The 14,256-nt window shown below is 42.6% G+C and overlaps 1 protein-coding gene across 1 annotated transcript in view; it reads left to right on the forward strand.

Moving 5' to 3' along the window:
* Positions 1–245: 245 nt before the first annotated feature.
* nrxn1a (neurexin 1a) overlaps positions 246–14,256 on the forward strand; it is an 85,807-nt gene continuing 71,796 nt past the window's right edge. Inside the window, exons 1-4 of the mRNA XM_084741093.1 lie at positions 246–517; positions 1,611–3,038; positions 10,569–10,586; positions 11,394–11,423. Of these exons, the coding sequence (XP_084597219.1) occupies positions 2,306–3,038; positions 10,569–10,586; positions 11,394–11,423 (781 nt within the window). The 5' untranslated portion in view covers positions 246–517; positions 1,611–2,305. The remainder of the gene's footprint in view (positions 518–1,610; positions 3,039–10,568; positions 10,587–11,393; positions 11,424–14,256) is intronic.

The raw sequence follows: 14,256 nt of genomic DNA on the forward strand, positions 1-14,256 counted from the left end.
CCAAAATACACGCTTTAAAGTATATTGATAGTCTGCCTGTAAGTGCCTCCCAAGTATGCTAAGATTTAATGTACTTAGCATATTTATTTTTCACCAGGGTAAATCTACCCAATCCAAACGACCCAAACTACCGAAGGCATCGAATACTAGCCAATCAGAGTCAGAATAGGGCGGGTCATGACTTTGCCATCCTGGGGAAAAAAAATTGCCTGGCGGAGAGCATCAGACTGCACCTTTTCCTCCTCAAGAGAGCGGAGAGAGAGGAGAGAGAGACATTGAGTCAGACTGAGAGAAAGGGAAGAGAGGGAAGGAGAACTAGAGAGAGTGTGGGGGGGAGACCAATAGCACCTTGTCGCTTGGAGGCGAGCCTGTGATAATTTTGTCCCTGCTGTCCGGTACACCGGCTCTATCTACCACCGGGTGTGCGGGTGCTTTGAGCTTCTCCTCAGATGGGAAGGGAAATCGATGAGTCGTACGCCGCACTCTTCTTGCCACGGAACCACAGGACGCGAGTAAGGTAGGTCGGTTTTCTAGCCCGCATTAAGGGGAAAATATTGGTTGTTTTTTTAAAACTTACCTGCCAGGGTGAGGCTGTCACAACACCGTTACAGGTTGTGGTGTCAATTAAAACGATAGAAAAAACTAATTACCGTGTCACCGGTTAAATAAGCTGCAGTTACAGCGCAGGTGATGAGACTGACTGAACCCCCGGTGTAGTCAAGCAGCGGGCGCGTAGGAGAAAAAATGGAGAGGAGGTATGGCCGCAAATCGAGAATCGATATTTCAACCGCATTCATTCACCCCCGTCTATCAATAACTATGATGTCGCCTCTTTCAAAATGTTGAAGACGCGCAGAACAAACTGTGTAGCCTACCTCTAAAGCTCATATGTATTGTTTTCTGCCTCTGTGTGTGAATGTGTTCACCCGTTAGAAAATGAGCCGTTAATTCGATAAAGAAGCGAGGCGGTTTGAGTCATCCGCCGCAGCGCGCGCGGTGCTGCTGCTCCCGCTCTTTGTGATGTAGCTAACAGAATTCGACCGTTACCCGTTATTAACCGTAACTAATTCAAAAGGAGCATAAAAACAAGCCAAAAAAATGAAAAAACAACGGGCGTTGGTTAAGGTGTCGTGCAAAAATGCTGTCAAGTCTCAGAAGTGACTAAAAAATATGCTTCAATACGTTAAGGCAGTTGCAGGTATGCCACCTTATAAAAATCTCCTGCGGCATGATGGGAGCTCTACTGAGGAGGTGCTGTTTGTATATGTAAATGTGTATGTGGTGTGCTTACACCGTATGTGTTTAGTATGTGTCCAGGTTAAGTCATTTTTATTGTGTGTGTGTGTGTGTTGTGTGAAAGTAAAAATGTTTTTTTTTCTTCTATGTATGTTCAGTATGTTCATATTCCGTCTTGAATTGGGCCTGTTAAATGTGTAATGTGACAATGTGATGTCAGTGTGTGTGTGTGTGTGTGTGTGTGTGTGTGTACAAAATGCATGAGAGAGAGTAATTTGAGAATAAAAGCGGGAGTTTGCGCGTGCATGTTTACGTGTGTGTGTTGTGTGTGTGTGTGACCCTGGTTGATTGTGCCGTCTCTGTTCTCTCTGTAGGTCGCTGGAGAGAGTGATGACGTGGCAGTGAGAGACACACATACCTCACTCGCACACACACACACACACACACACACACTTACACATACACACACACGCATATTTTGCCCACACACACTTTAAGTTTTGCCCTACTAAGACAGGGAAGAGGGGGAGAAAATTCTGCTATGACGGTGTCATTTCTCTCCATTACCAATGTGTGAGCCACACACCCACACACACACTCATACTCCGTGGGGAGTTGCCTTCATGGGGATAAGGCCCTATCTAGGGCACAAAGATGGAGTTCACATCCTATTCGTCACGTATCTAACACTCACATAGATGCGCACACAAATACACACACCTGGAGTCTCATATGTGTGAAGTGAAGAATGAAAGACTGAAAGGAGAGAAGACATTGAACATCTCAGAGAAGACACAAACACCAGGCCAAGGCAGAAGAAGATTCCCCAAGTGTGCTGAGAGGACGACGGGAGCTACTGTTTGACCCCCACCCCCACTGGAGCTGTATGGTGTAGGAGCTTCCTCTTGTAAAGAGCGCTACCAAGAAAGTAGGGTGCATCTGAGACACAGAGAAGGTGTTCTACGAAGTGCCCTACAGTAGTCACCATGAGCTGTAGGCTAGAGGGAACACCCCAGCTCTAGCCTCTATCTCCTCCTGTGTGTGTGTGAGTGTGAGAGCGAGTGTGTGTATGAGTGTGATGGCGGTGTGTGTTTGGGCGGCAGCCCCCCTGCTCTTCCTGGGGCTGTGCCTGTGCAGCGTGGGGGGCCAAGCCCAAGGGGAGGTCCTGGAGTTTGGAGGCGTGTCCAGCCAGTGGGGGCGGTTCCCGGTGTGGAACGCCTGCTGCGAGAGTGTGCTGAGCTTCAGCCTGCGGACTCACAGTCAGGAGGGCCTCCTCCTCTACCTGGATGATGAGGGCTTCTGCGACTTCCTGGAGCTGCTGCTTCTCCACGGCCACCTCCGCCTGCGCTTCTCCATCTTCTGTGCTGAGCCAGCCGAGCTGCAGTCAGGCGTGGCGGTGAGTGACGGGCACTGGCACGCAGTGCGTGTCAAGCGGGACTGGAGGAACACCTCATTGGAGGTGGACGGGCGACTGGAGGGATGGGCAGAAGTGAAGAGCAAGAGAAGAGACATGACAGTATTCAGCCACACCTTCATGGGCGGGGTGACGCCAGAACTCCACTCCTCGCCCTTGCGCCTCACATCCCCTTCGGTGCGGGACCACCCCGCCTTCCGTGGCTGGATCACGGCGGTGAGCATCAACGGCTCACTGGTGACACTGGACAGCTCGGAGGGCGTCACAGTAACAGCTGGCTGTGGGCCGGATCACCAGTGCCAGAACGGAGGGGTGTGCAGCGTGGTCAACGACCAGGCCGTCTGCGACTGCTCCGACACCGGTTACCAAGGCAACGACTGCAGCGAAGGTAAGGCCCAGAACCATGCTGACCCATCATATACATCTCATTCTTTACATACACACACATACACTTAAATATACATGTGCACATGACTTTTGTGGATTCATATCTCCAAATTTATACCTCCAGTTCCAAACACCAGATCCTTCAGTGTAGACATCTATCTTTCATTCACACTTTCATAGCTGCCTTCAAGTGGTGTGTATGGACCAACAGCCTTCACAAACAGTGCAAGACATGCATACTGATTATGTTTGATATTGATTTTTTATGGCTGCCAGTGATAATGCCAATTTAGTATGTACCTCCAGAGCTCAGCTCTAAGCCCCCTCCCAAGAAGTGCAGTCAGTTTAGTGAAGCCGGAGCTGAGATCTTGAGAACAGCTGTTCTGAGCTGCATTCAGACCGTCAAGCTTGAGAGTCAGGAGATTTGGAGACAAATTCCTGGAACTCACTGAAAACCTGTTACCTGGCTGCTGGCAGTGTTAAAGCCTTGATGAACTCAGTTGGTGTGTTTGGCAAAACACAATAACCATATAGATCCATTATGGATGTGTTTGTTGGCTCGTGTTGAGAGACTTTAATTGGAACTAGGCTAAGAGGCTGGAAATCAGTGGTTTGTTACATGGCTGATATCTGGCTGCCTGTGTTAATGGATTTCATTGATTCTAGATGGCCTTCACAGGTACCATACATAGGCTGTTGAAATGAAGTGTGCACAGTCTATTGCCTGCCATTAATTTGAACACCTTGCAGCCTGTGAAGATGTTCTGTTTGTGTATGTGTGAGTGTGTATAGTATGTGTTTCTTATGCATTATAAAAGAGGAAATAGTATCCTGTCAGTAGCACTTTATAAGTATGAAGAACTGTGACAATAAACCACCTGATAGAAAAATAAAACTTTTATGTGTAAGAGGCAAAAAGAAAAATGCTGTTTCACAAATGATTTAAAATCTCAGCCCCCCCCTTACTACTGTCAAACAAGCCTTTGGTCAATACAAGTGCCAATACACAGGGCACTGTAATGATGGCCATTACAAAAACGAAACAGCTGCTTAATGAACTCCGCTACCTTGTTATGGCCAGTGCTGCAAATGCTTTCATTTCCCCCTGCTTAGTTGTGTGTGTCGTCAGATTTGCTTCAGTTCATTCACAGAGCAAATCTACATTCTTAATCAATAGCGCTCTCGACTCCTCCCGTATGTTTTTTTTTAAAAATATCTTTTCGACGCTGAAGATACCTTTCAGCTTGGCCCCAGCTATTGATATTTTAATGGCACAAATGCATCTGAGTGGCCTTGCTGCGCTGCCACCGTTTGTCACCGGCCTGACCTCACACCCCACCCTGCACCGCTGTAAGCATCACACCTCCCTTTAGCCACCCACTGTATCACACCCTAGCATTTAGTGGACAGTGGGATGGCCTAGGTTACCATGGAGACAGGACTAATAGGGAGACCTCATGCCAGGAGTGTTTCTCCGTCCGTCCTCGCTCTTCCTTCCTCCCCACCCCCACTCCTCAGCTCCAGCCTTCCCTTCCCGGACTCCTTGCTGCGTACAGCTCTATCTCAGCTCTGACTGACTTCAGGCATCATGTCTGCCACTCAAAGCTACTGTATTTACATGTTTGTGGTGGTGAGTGTGTGTGCATGTATGGTTGTGTTTGACAGGCATCCTTAAGGCAATAGTGACTGTCTCTTGACCACTGGTCTTAGTTTTCCAAGCAGGTGGGGAAGGTAGCTGGTGCATTATGCTCACTAGTGCAGAAGTGATTTGTTGATTGACGGAGGAATAATCAATTATCTAAGCAGTGCTGCAATAATTAGTCAATTAATTGATTAGTTGCTTGACAGAAAATTAATTCAGCTATTTTGATAATTTCAAGGAAAAATGTCAAACATTTGCTGCTTCCAGCTTCAAAAACATGAGAATTTGATGCTATTATTTGTCATGTATGACAGTAAACTGAACTTAAATAGACCTGTAATCAACTGTTATTTTCAATATTGATTATCTAATTATTTTCACAATTAATAGATTAATAATGAAAAATGCTTTAAAAAAAGCCAAAAGTGACATCTTCAGATTACTTCTTGTGTCCAGTCCACAGTCCAAAACCCAAAGATTCATCTTTTAATATCATAAATGACAAAGAAAAGCAGATAATCTTTGCTTTATAGAAGCTGGATCCAGCAAAGGTTTGACATTTTTCTTTCAAAAATGACTGAAACAATTAATTGATTATCAAAGTAGTCCGCAACTAAATTTTTTGCATTCGACTAATCGATGAATTGACTTACTTTGTTGCAAAACTAATATTGGATAAAACAAGCTTTCTGAGGACATCACCGAGTTGTGAAAACCAGGAATTTTTCACGTTTTAACATTTTATAGACAAAACAATTTATAAAGTAAATAAAATGCAGAATGATCATGAAAATAATTATTTGCAGCCAACATTTTTTTAAGCAAAAATGCCAAACATTCTCCTCATTCAGCTTCTAAAATCTGAGCATATTATGCTCTTCTTTGTCAAATATTATAGAAAACTAAATATCTTTGAGTTCTAAAATCTAAAATTATCAAACTGGGCTGTGGAAAACCGGGTTTTTTCACTAGTTTGTGACATTTTATTGACAAAACAATTACTCAAATAAATAGTTAATTTAGGAAATTCTTGTTATTTGCAGCTTTACATTGAAGATACTTGGTACATTAATTAAAAATAGCAAACATTCCACTGTTTCAACTTCTAAAGTGTGAGAATTTGCTGTTTTTTCTCCATTTTGCATCAACATAAATTGAATATCTTTGGTTTTTGGTCTGTTGGTCAGACAAATCAGCAATTTAAAGACCTCACTCTGGGAAAGATTTTGCATTTTCATTATTTTTCAGCATTTCATAGACCAAACAATTAATTAATAAGCCAAAATAATTGTCCGGTTTTTCAATAAAGACAACAACCATTATTTGCCCCAATGCTCGATTTTGTTTGTGAGGTGTCTGTACGTTCAGGAAGTGACAGGTGAAGCTATGATCAGTGCTCTGCAGAATCTCAGTGCTGCGCTGAGAATCGTGTGTGATCCAAGCCAGTCTAATCCAGTCTGCTGTTTTGCTGCTGGTTAGGGCACAGTGGGAGACACAGAGAGCACCGACACACACATACCTGTACAAACACATGTAACACAAACATACAGACACACACAGAAACACATTCACACAGTGTGCAGGCTCCAGCAGCGCCATTAGTCACTACACCATTGAGGTACCTAATATCAGTGTAGCTCTACAGGCTAAATAAGAGGTGCAGACATTTTACATAAATGCTCTCACCAGATACCTGCTTTGGTCTGGCACTTTGTCGCCCAACAAGAGGCTACTTATACCTTTTAAGGGGCTGTTTTATATTCCTAGAGGTGGACTCACATTTCAATTGTGAATGATGCCAAGTGTGGCTGTGGAGAACAAGTGCTAACATAATTTTTTCTCTTGGCAGTAGTGGCTGATGTTAGTAATAGTAGTCTCATAAAATGGTTCCAGTTAGGAGGTCTGCTTGGATGGATGTACTATATTTGGTTGTAGTGGATTTCCTATCCTGTGAAATCATATAGCTTTACCAGAATAAATTATGCTTATATTAAAGTCTGAACGATATGTTATATATCTCAATATTTAGAGGCAATGCTGCAATATATATCTGATTAAACACATTTTGTCTCAAATAACATGCTGTAAATTCTAAGATAGTCATGATCTTATAGAAAATGACGCCTTGCTGTAGAACAGGGCTGCACTATAAATCAAAAGTATTATCAAAACACAATACGACCAAGTGCAATATCCAAATTGCAGGAGCTGAAATTTTTTGATGAAGGTAAAATGTGTGACCAAAGCGTCATAATGAAGTACTGTGGATCTGCAGTGATGCCCTGGCCAACAAATCTGGGTCTGCAAATGTAAGAAAACATGTTTGATATGTGCAACCCTCAACAAATGTCACATCATCCTGGTTTGAATAGTTTTTTTGCAGCAAAATTGAAAATTGTGATGTAAAAATAATCAAGTGTGAATCATGTCACAATATCTGTCAAATTAATTGCAATAAGATTTTGTAACAGTAGGTTAAACTACTCAATAGTATATAAATCAAGGCTGGGTGATGTGGACAATATCAGAATATTTTTGGCCGTATACATTGATGAATTGAGAATATTACAGGGACGTCTATTGGAGCTTTCATGAAATATTAACACCATTAGATTTTTGATAAATAATCATAATGTGGATATAATGACTAAGTTGGTAAAGGCAAATAATAGAACAGCCAGAACTGAAACAACAGAAACAGAAAACTGCATCTCTTTTCTGTAGAGGTGGGCATTGAGGACAGATTACAAAAAAAGGAAAATATCACCGAATTATGATTCCGAATAATCAAAGTTTCAATTTCGATTCTAGTTATTGATTCTTACACAAATTTCACTCTCGCTAGTTTAAAATTAAACCATGTACTGCAAATATCTACTGTATATTGACCTGGCTATCTGTCTGCTCCTGAAGACATGCGAGTTGAATGAATGCATGTCTTCCTGTTTCCTGATGCATTTGTCTTATTGAATAACGAGTCTAACATTATTCTCAATCTCAGCTGTTGCTATGCTGCTTGACTAACAGGTGAATAGCAAGAATTGTGTGAGTAGCAGCAACCACCTCAATTTAGCAAATGCTATGCTACAAAACACTTTACAAGAATGGGAATCTTTATTGTTTCCGTCAAGTAGTTGAAGCAAACCCCAGAATATTCAAGAAAGCAGAAAAAAGTCCACCATCGGCACAGTTGTCTAGCTAGCTCAGTGTTTCTGCAGGTAACATTTGTCCAAGTTCATTAGCATTTCACACAAAGAATCAGAATCAAGAATCGTTATGTAATAATCACCAGAATCTTTAAAACTAAAACAATACTTACCCCTATTTTGCTGTAATATAGCATTAAAATCAGGAAAAGGCAACGCTTGTGCAATTTCATGATACAACAATATCCAAAATCTAGGACAGTGTGTAGTCTTATATCACAATATGGATAAAATTTCACACGTATTGCCCAGCCTTACCTATATTCTGCACAGGATAAAAATGCAGCTTGGGATGAAACATAATGAGGAGTTGTTCCTGGGTTGAATTCTGCTGTGAGACTGCATTGGAAATACAAAGCTTGCTTCTTGAGTGTCGGTATGAGTGTATTACTTCAGATTGTTTTTTCACTAGAATCTTTTAAATATTTCAGAAATTCCTGCAGGGTTTAGAGTATGATGGTTAGATGATAGAGGAAATTGAGAGCTTAATGACTGGTTTTAAAAGGTTACTTTGTGTCTTTTCTGCTGCTACTCACTGGTAGTGATAATACGCTAATTCATGGACATAAGCTCAGGAAATAGATTCAAGGTGTAATTCCAATGAACGAGCATCTTTTCAGGCAGATATAAACAGCAGCAAACGGGACCTGTTAACAAAAAACATAAACCTTGGATAGCAGAGTGCAACAGCATCTTCTGATTTCTTGGTTCTTATCTTAGACCCCTCTGAATCATCAAACTCATTCTCTGAAAATAGTTCAGAAACTCAGAGAGGCCTGAAAGCGAAGATGAGCAGATGATGTATTCTTTGTGGATGGTTTAAGTGTTTTGGAGTGCTGTGTTGTGGCATAAAATTCATTCAGTTCATTTCTGTATAACAAGATGCCGGCTCAGTGGGATATCTCCAACCAGGCTGAGCTAATATCCATGCATCAATATCACTACCAATGAATAACTCATACAAACTTATGTATGTCAAAAGAAATCTCTCTTCAGGTGCACTGAAGCACTCTGGAGAAGAACATTTTAAAAGTATTTTCTCAAAGAAATGAAGTGGAGGGCAGAGGGAGTAAAAGGAGGGAAAGCTCAGGTCAAAATTTCCTTTTTGAATAAAGAAAACTATTATGTTGACAGGATTGGAGGTTTTGTAAAGTGTTGATTGGACCATAGTTGTCTCTTTAGAAATGAGGGTGATCATTATTTGCAAGTATGCGAGTCTGGGCTGTGTAGCTGTTTTCTAAGAGTAAGGCAGTCGGGTATAAAGGTTTATCTCTTATATGGTACCTTGAAATTATTGTTATTTTGAACCCGGCAACCTCACTGAGGCTGCACAATAAAGCTCTGAGATAAAATTATAACCCTCTGAAAATTAAAAAAAAAAAAACTCAGTTATGAATCTTTAATATGGAATGAATTTGCTCTTCTAGAGGAAAAAAACGGATCCTTAGGACCGTGTTTGAAGCCAGAAATAAGTAATTTGGCTGTGGCAGTGCTAGTTTCCGTACACGTTTACAATTACATCAAGGCTCCCTAACGATCCACTTTTGTTCACACTCATATTTTTGCAGATTTGTGACAAGCTTTGAAAGTTTTGCAAAGCAATGTAATATTGTATATAGCATTATTTCTCCCCTGAAAGACAGTATATTACATTTTTCATACCAGTGTGAGAAGAGAGCTATTTATCAGGTTTTTATTCCAGTGCACAACAATGTGTCAAGTTTTGGGAAAAAAAAAAAAAACTTATTATGAGATATTTCAAAATCTAGTAGAGAGAGTTTTGGGCAGGGCTATGCATAAATATAATTACTGTCTAAAGCCACTGTGCCCTCCAGTGAAGGCAGAGTGAACCTGGCTTGTTAGGCCTGGCCTGGCTTGCATTGTCCTTGAGGGCAAATCGCTGTTAGCATGCTAATGGCTCCACCTGTTTCTGCCATGCTACTAGCACAAGGGCAGAGGCAAGGAAACACTCAGATGAGCACACACAGCTCAGAATACAACCACTTGCACATGCACACAATGACACACACACACACAAACACACACTCCAATCCCAGTATTGAACCATGCATGCCCCTCGTCTTCCTGCACTGCTAATCCATCCCTACATGTTTTCCTGCTATTCCACATCATTATTACTGCCATAGTCAATGTTAGTGTGTGTGTGCCTGTGTGTGTGAGTGAGGGAGAGATTGTGAGACTGAATGTGTGTGTGTGTTTGTGTGCGTGTTGCATGCTATCTGTCGGGGGGCTCTGGGGAGAGGAAGCAGCTGCAAGGTAAGTTCTGGGGTAAAACGGCTCTTGAATCCAAACATACAGGTAGGAAAGTATATGTTTGCCCGCCCCACACCCCTCCACCCTCTGTATCTATCTACAAGTGTGGGTGGGTATGATGTGTGTGTGCGCTTATGTAAGTGTATTTGCACACATGTCGAGTCATAGAGAGAGATTGTGCATTATTTTAATGCCGCTTTTCTATATATTTAGACAAACCTCAGTTTTGGCTACCAGTGCAGCATGGTATCCATTGTGACGTTTGCGTGGACTTTGCATGTATGTTACCACGGTAACCCTGGACGGGTGTGCATGTACAGTAAGTAGCCATGGTAACCCAAGGGCTTAGCATGCATGTTAATGAATGTCTGTCTCTCTCTTTCCTCGGCCGGCCGCAACACCTTTCCAGAGCACAGCTACACTCCAGGTAGGTCGCACTTCTATCTATCTGTCTATCTATCTATCTATCTATCTATCTATCTATCTATCTATCTATCTATCTATCTGTCTATCTGTCTATCTGTCTGTTGATCTATCTATCTGTCTATCTAATCATCTCTGTCTGTCTGTCTGTTTTCAAACATCTCTTTCTTTGCCTCGTCTCTATCTGATTCCCTCTTTTCTACGTTCTTGAATTTATGAAATATTTATTTGAGTACACATTCCTTTAGCTCTATCGTCATCTTTTTTCACTGCTCACCCTCTCTATACCATTTATATGTTTTCCATGCCAGTGTTGTCCTTTATATTATTGTTTTCTGGCCTTCATTTTCTCATTACATTCTCTGTTATGGAAATAAAAGTACAAGGTAGCCAGCGTAAATGTACATGTTGGTCTGTGAGAGTATGTAGGTGTTGGTTGCTGACATCTGGTAAGTTCTACATCCCCATGTGTAATCATCTGAAGTGGCTTTAGCCTCAAGGTTACAGAGACTTAGGCATACACAGATACTGTACCGTATATGAGCTAGGTCATAGCTGTGTGCAAACGTCTGTGTGCGTACCTGTTTGTGCGTAGGAACGCTGCCTAGGATGAGTAAGTGTCTTTTTTTAGACATTTGGAATAATTTAGACGACTCAAACACCCAGTTGCACACACACACTTTTACACTTTAGCCTTCACAGCATGTCATTGACAAACTCCTGTATCACAGAAACACATATTATGCACACACACACACTTCACACCCCATGAACCTTTGCTGTGCTGACTGTGCTCTTGTCTTCCTTTAAGGTCTGGCACACCTGATGATTGGCGACCAAGGTATGGCCTCCTCTTACCTCACTTCCTGTTGTCCTCTGCTATACCATCATCCTCCCCCCTTACCTCCTCCTCACTCCCACACTCACAACTCCCTGTATCCCCCCCTCCACCCCACACTTCATCACCACCTGGCGCAGGAGGAAGTTGTCTCTCTAGGCACAGAAGTAAGGTCAGTTTTTTTTCTCCTGTAATTGAGATTTCTTCATTTTAAAACGGTCCCATTTGGTCTCATCAGAAATTTCAGTTTTAATTTAAACTGAAATGGATGACTTCTTGGGCATTTGCAGTGGAACAATTAAATGATAATAAATGAAATATGGCCTTAAGATTACTTATTTTAAGAGACTGATGAGCCTGAGAGCAACTTCTGCTGTGATATACTGTAATCATGGCTGCTGATGTGGGATGGTCCAGCTTGACGGTGCTTGGCTGGGTTAGATGTGGTCATGGAATTGGAGCTAAGAATGGACCGACTGACTCCATGGATGGTTTGAATACGTCTTTACTCTTCCACCTCATTTCATTTTCTCTCATCTTTGTGTTCGAGGGGATGGAAGAGTGAGTGAGTGTGTGTGTGTGCACGACATATAGGCGGACATCTGTATGCATGTGTGCTTTTTTTTCCCATCATGTTTAAACCAGCGACTGTGGCAGTTTTCACAGGAACACTCATCCACATTCATCCGTGCGCTTTTTCATCGGCTTCCAGCATGCCTTGCTCTGCTCTGCTCTGCCGTCGCTGGTCCTCACATGGGTTCCCGCTCACACATTGGCGAGCACATGTGATTCCGAACAGATGTTCACTGCGTATGAAAGCAACGCTGTTATACCTCAACCCCCAAGTTGTCCAGTGTTTTTGAACACAGCCCAAAAACAAGTGCAACCACTGCTCGCTGCTTTTTGAAAATTGTTCACTGATGAACAAAATTCTCTCTTCTTGCCCTCTTTCTCTTCTTTTTCCCCCTTCCTTGTTCCTGCCCTCTCTCTCACTGTTTGGGACACCACCCTCTGTGAATTTTAGGAAAGCTCAGAGGTACCCCCCCTCCCCCTGATTTTTTTCATGTGTATGGCTAATGGGCTGTTCAGAATGGTTTTGAAGTTGAATGTATTGACAGGCTCTTGTGTGTATGGTAATGCAGACCTTTAGAGCTTCAAGTTCTTATTTGCGGTTAAATCGGAATGTTTCATTTTTCGGTAAGGTAAGCTGTTGATGCATGTGTGTGCGAGGGTGCGTGCATGCATGAATAGGAGCTCCGGGCCTACGGTGCTTTTGAAAATCTGAAGGTAGGTGCTGCTGGATCGGCCCGGCCCTGCATGACGCTGATGAATACACTGATTGACCCACATGAAGACAGGCCTGACCGTGACAGGCTGATCTGCGTCTATTGTGCTCTTTGATTGGATGAGAGAGGACGTGATGACGGCTGTCTCCCATTGAGACAGGGCGGCCGCGTATTCAGTGAAATGTGCTATTTAATGAAAGCCCGGTGGATAGAAATATCTTGAATAGAGCGCAAATTATGTCTTCTACCATCTATCACAGTGAGACATCTCTATTCTGACAAGTATATTTCTATCTGAGCTGTGTTTTGATTGCTTAGTAAGCTCCCAGTGCTGAAGTTTCTGCCTTAAAATGTCTGCCATGAATCATCCAGGTGGCAGTGAAAATTTAATTGCTTCATCTGGCTTATGCTCAGCATTTTAAATCACCTTCTTAAGGACCGACATGTATTAACATATGTTTGCAGCATTATTACACAATGTATTCAGTGTATTTGTGTATAGTGGATGCCCTCACTATTACGGATGCTTGGATTGTGATAGGCTGAAAGTAGAACTGTGGCTGATTTTTTTCTTTTATTTTTTAGAAAAAACCTTTGAAGTCTCTTTCAGAAACTGTACACATGAAAGAGCTGTGTGTGTGTGCGTGCGTGTGTGCTTGTGCGAGTGTGTTTTTGCTCTGCATACTGAGATGTAAAGGCTGTCAAATGGTGCAGACGAAGCCTAGCTTAGGTTAGCTCAGCGTAAAGAGGCTTTTTGAGGAGCCCGCAAAGCTGAAATGAGTTTCTTTGAGGGGGCGGATTGGGTGCGGGGAGGGGTGTCTTAGAAAGATATATAGCATGTGTGTGTCTGCTTGTGTGTGCGCCGGAGAAATTGAGAAAAAGCGACTGTGCCTGCGAGAGAGGGGAGCTAAAGGAATGAATGATAGAGGGAGTGGAGAGGGAAAGAGGAAGCGGGGGGAGAGATAAAGTGAGTCGTCTTCTCTCCTGTGATGTAGAGCAACCGCCTGTATCTGCAAAGGGACAGCGGTGCTCCTGTCTGCCCTCCCAGCCCAGTCATTCTCTAAGGGACATCAGCCCTGATGGGGAGCCCTGGACCTTTCCCCTCCTCCATAAAACACAGCTATCATTCTCCCTGGAAACGATACCCACAGATCACTAATCACTTTGAGTGGGTGAAAATGCACGAATTGTGGAGGGAAGAAAGAAAAGAGGGAGCCAAATTGGATTTTCATAAGTATCGAGCAGCCAAAGGAAGAGGGGGAAATGGATTTTTTTTTTCTTTTTTTGAAAAGTATTGAGCAGCAATAATCTGGATGGAAAATGTGCTTAAAGCCAAGTAGCAGATTTTGCCCTTTCTCTTCTCTCTGTCTGGCCAAGAATAGACCGTGAAGGGGTTCTGGGTGAATGAGTGATTGTAGATTCTGAATAGGATCGAGGAGTGGCTCTTGGACGTAATTGGCAGCGATGCTTGTTTAAGATATTTATTTATTTATTTTAAGCTTTGAGGCGGGTTGTCCAGTTAATAACGTTGTTTGTCTGCATGTGTCCAA

Source organism: Lutjanus erythropterus, chromosome 17, assembly GCF_056507025.1.
Source record: "Lutjanus erythropterus isolate fLutEry1 chromosome 17, fLutEry1.hap2, whole genome shotgun sequence".
NCBI classification, from domain to species: Eukaryota; Metazoa; Chordata; class Actinopteri; order Lutjaniformes; family Lutjanidae; genus Lutjanus; species Lutjanus erythropterus.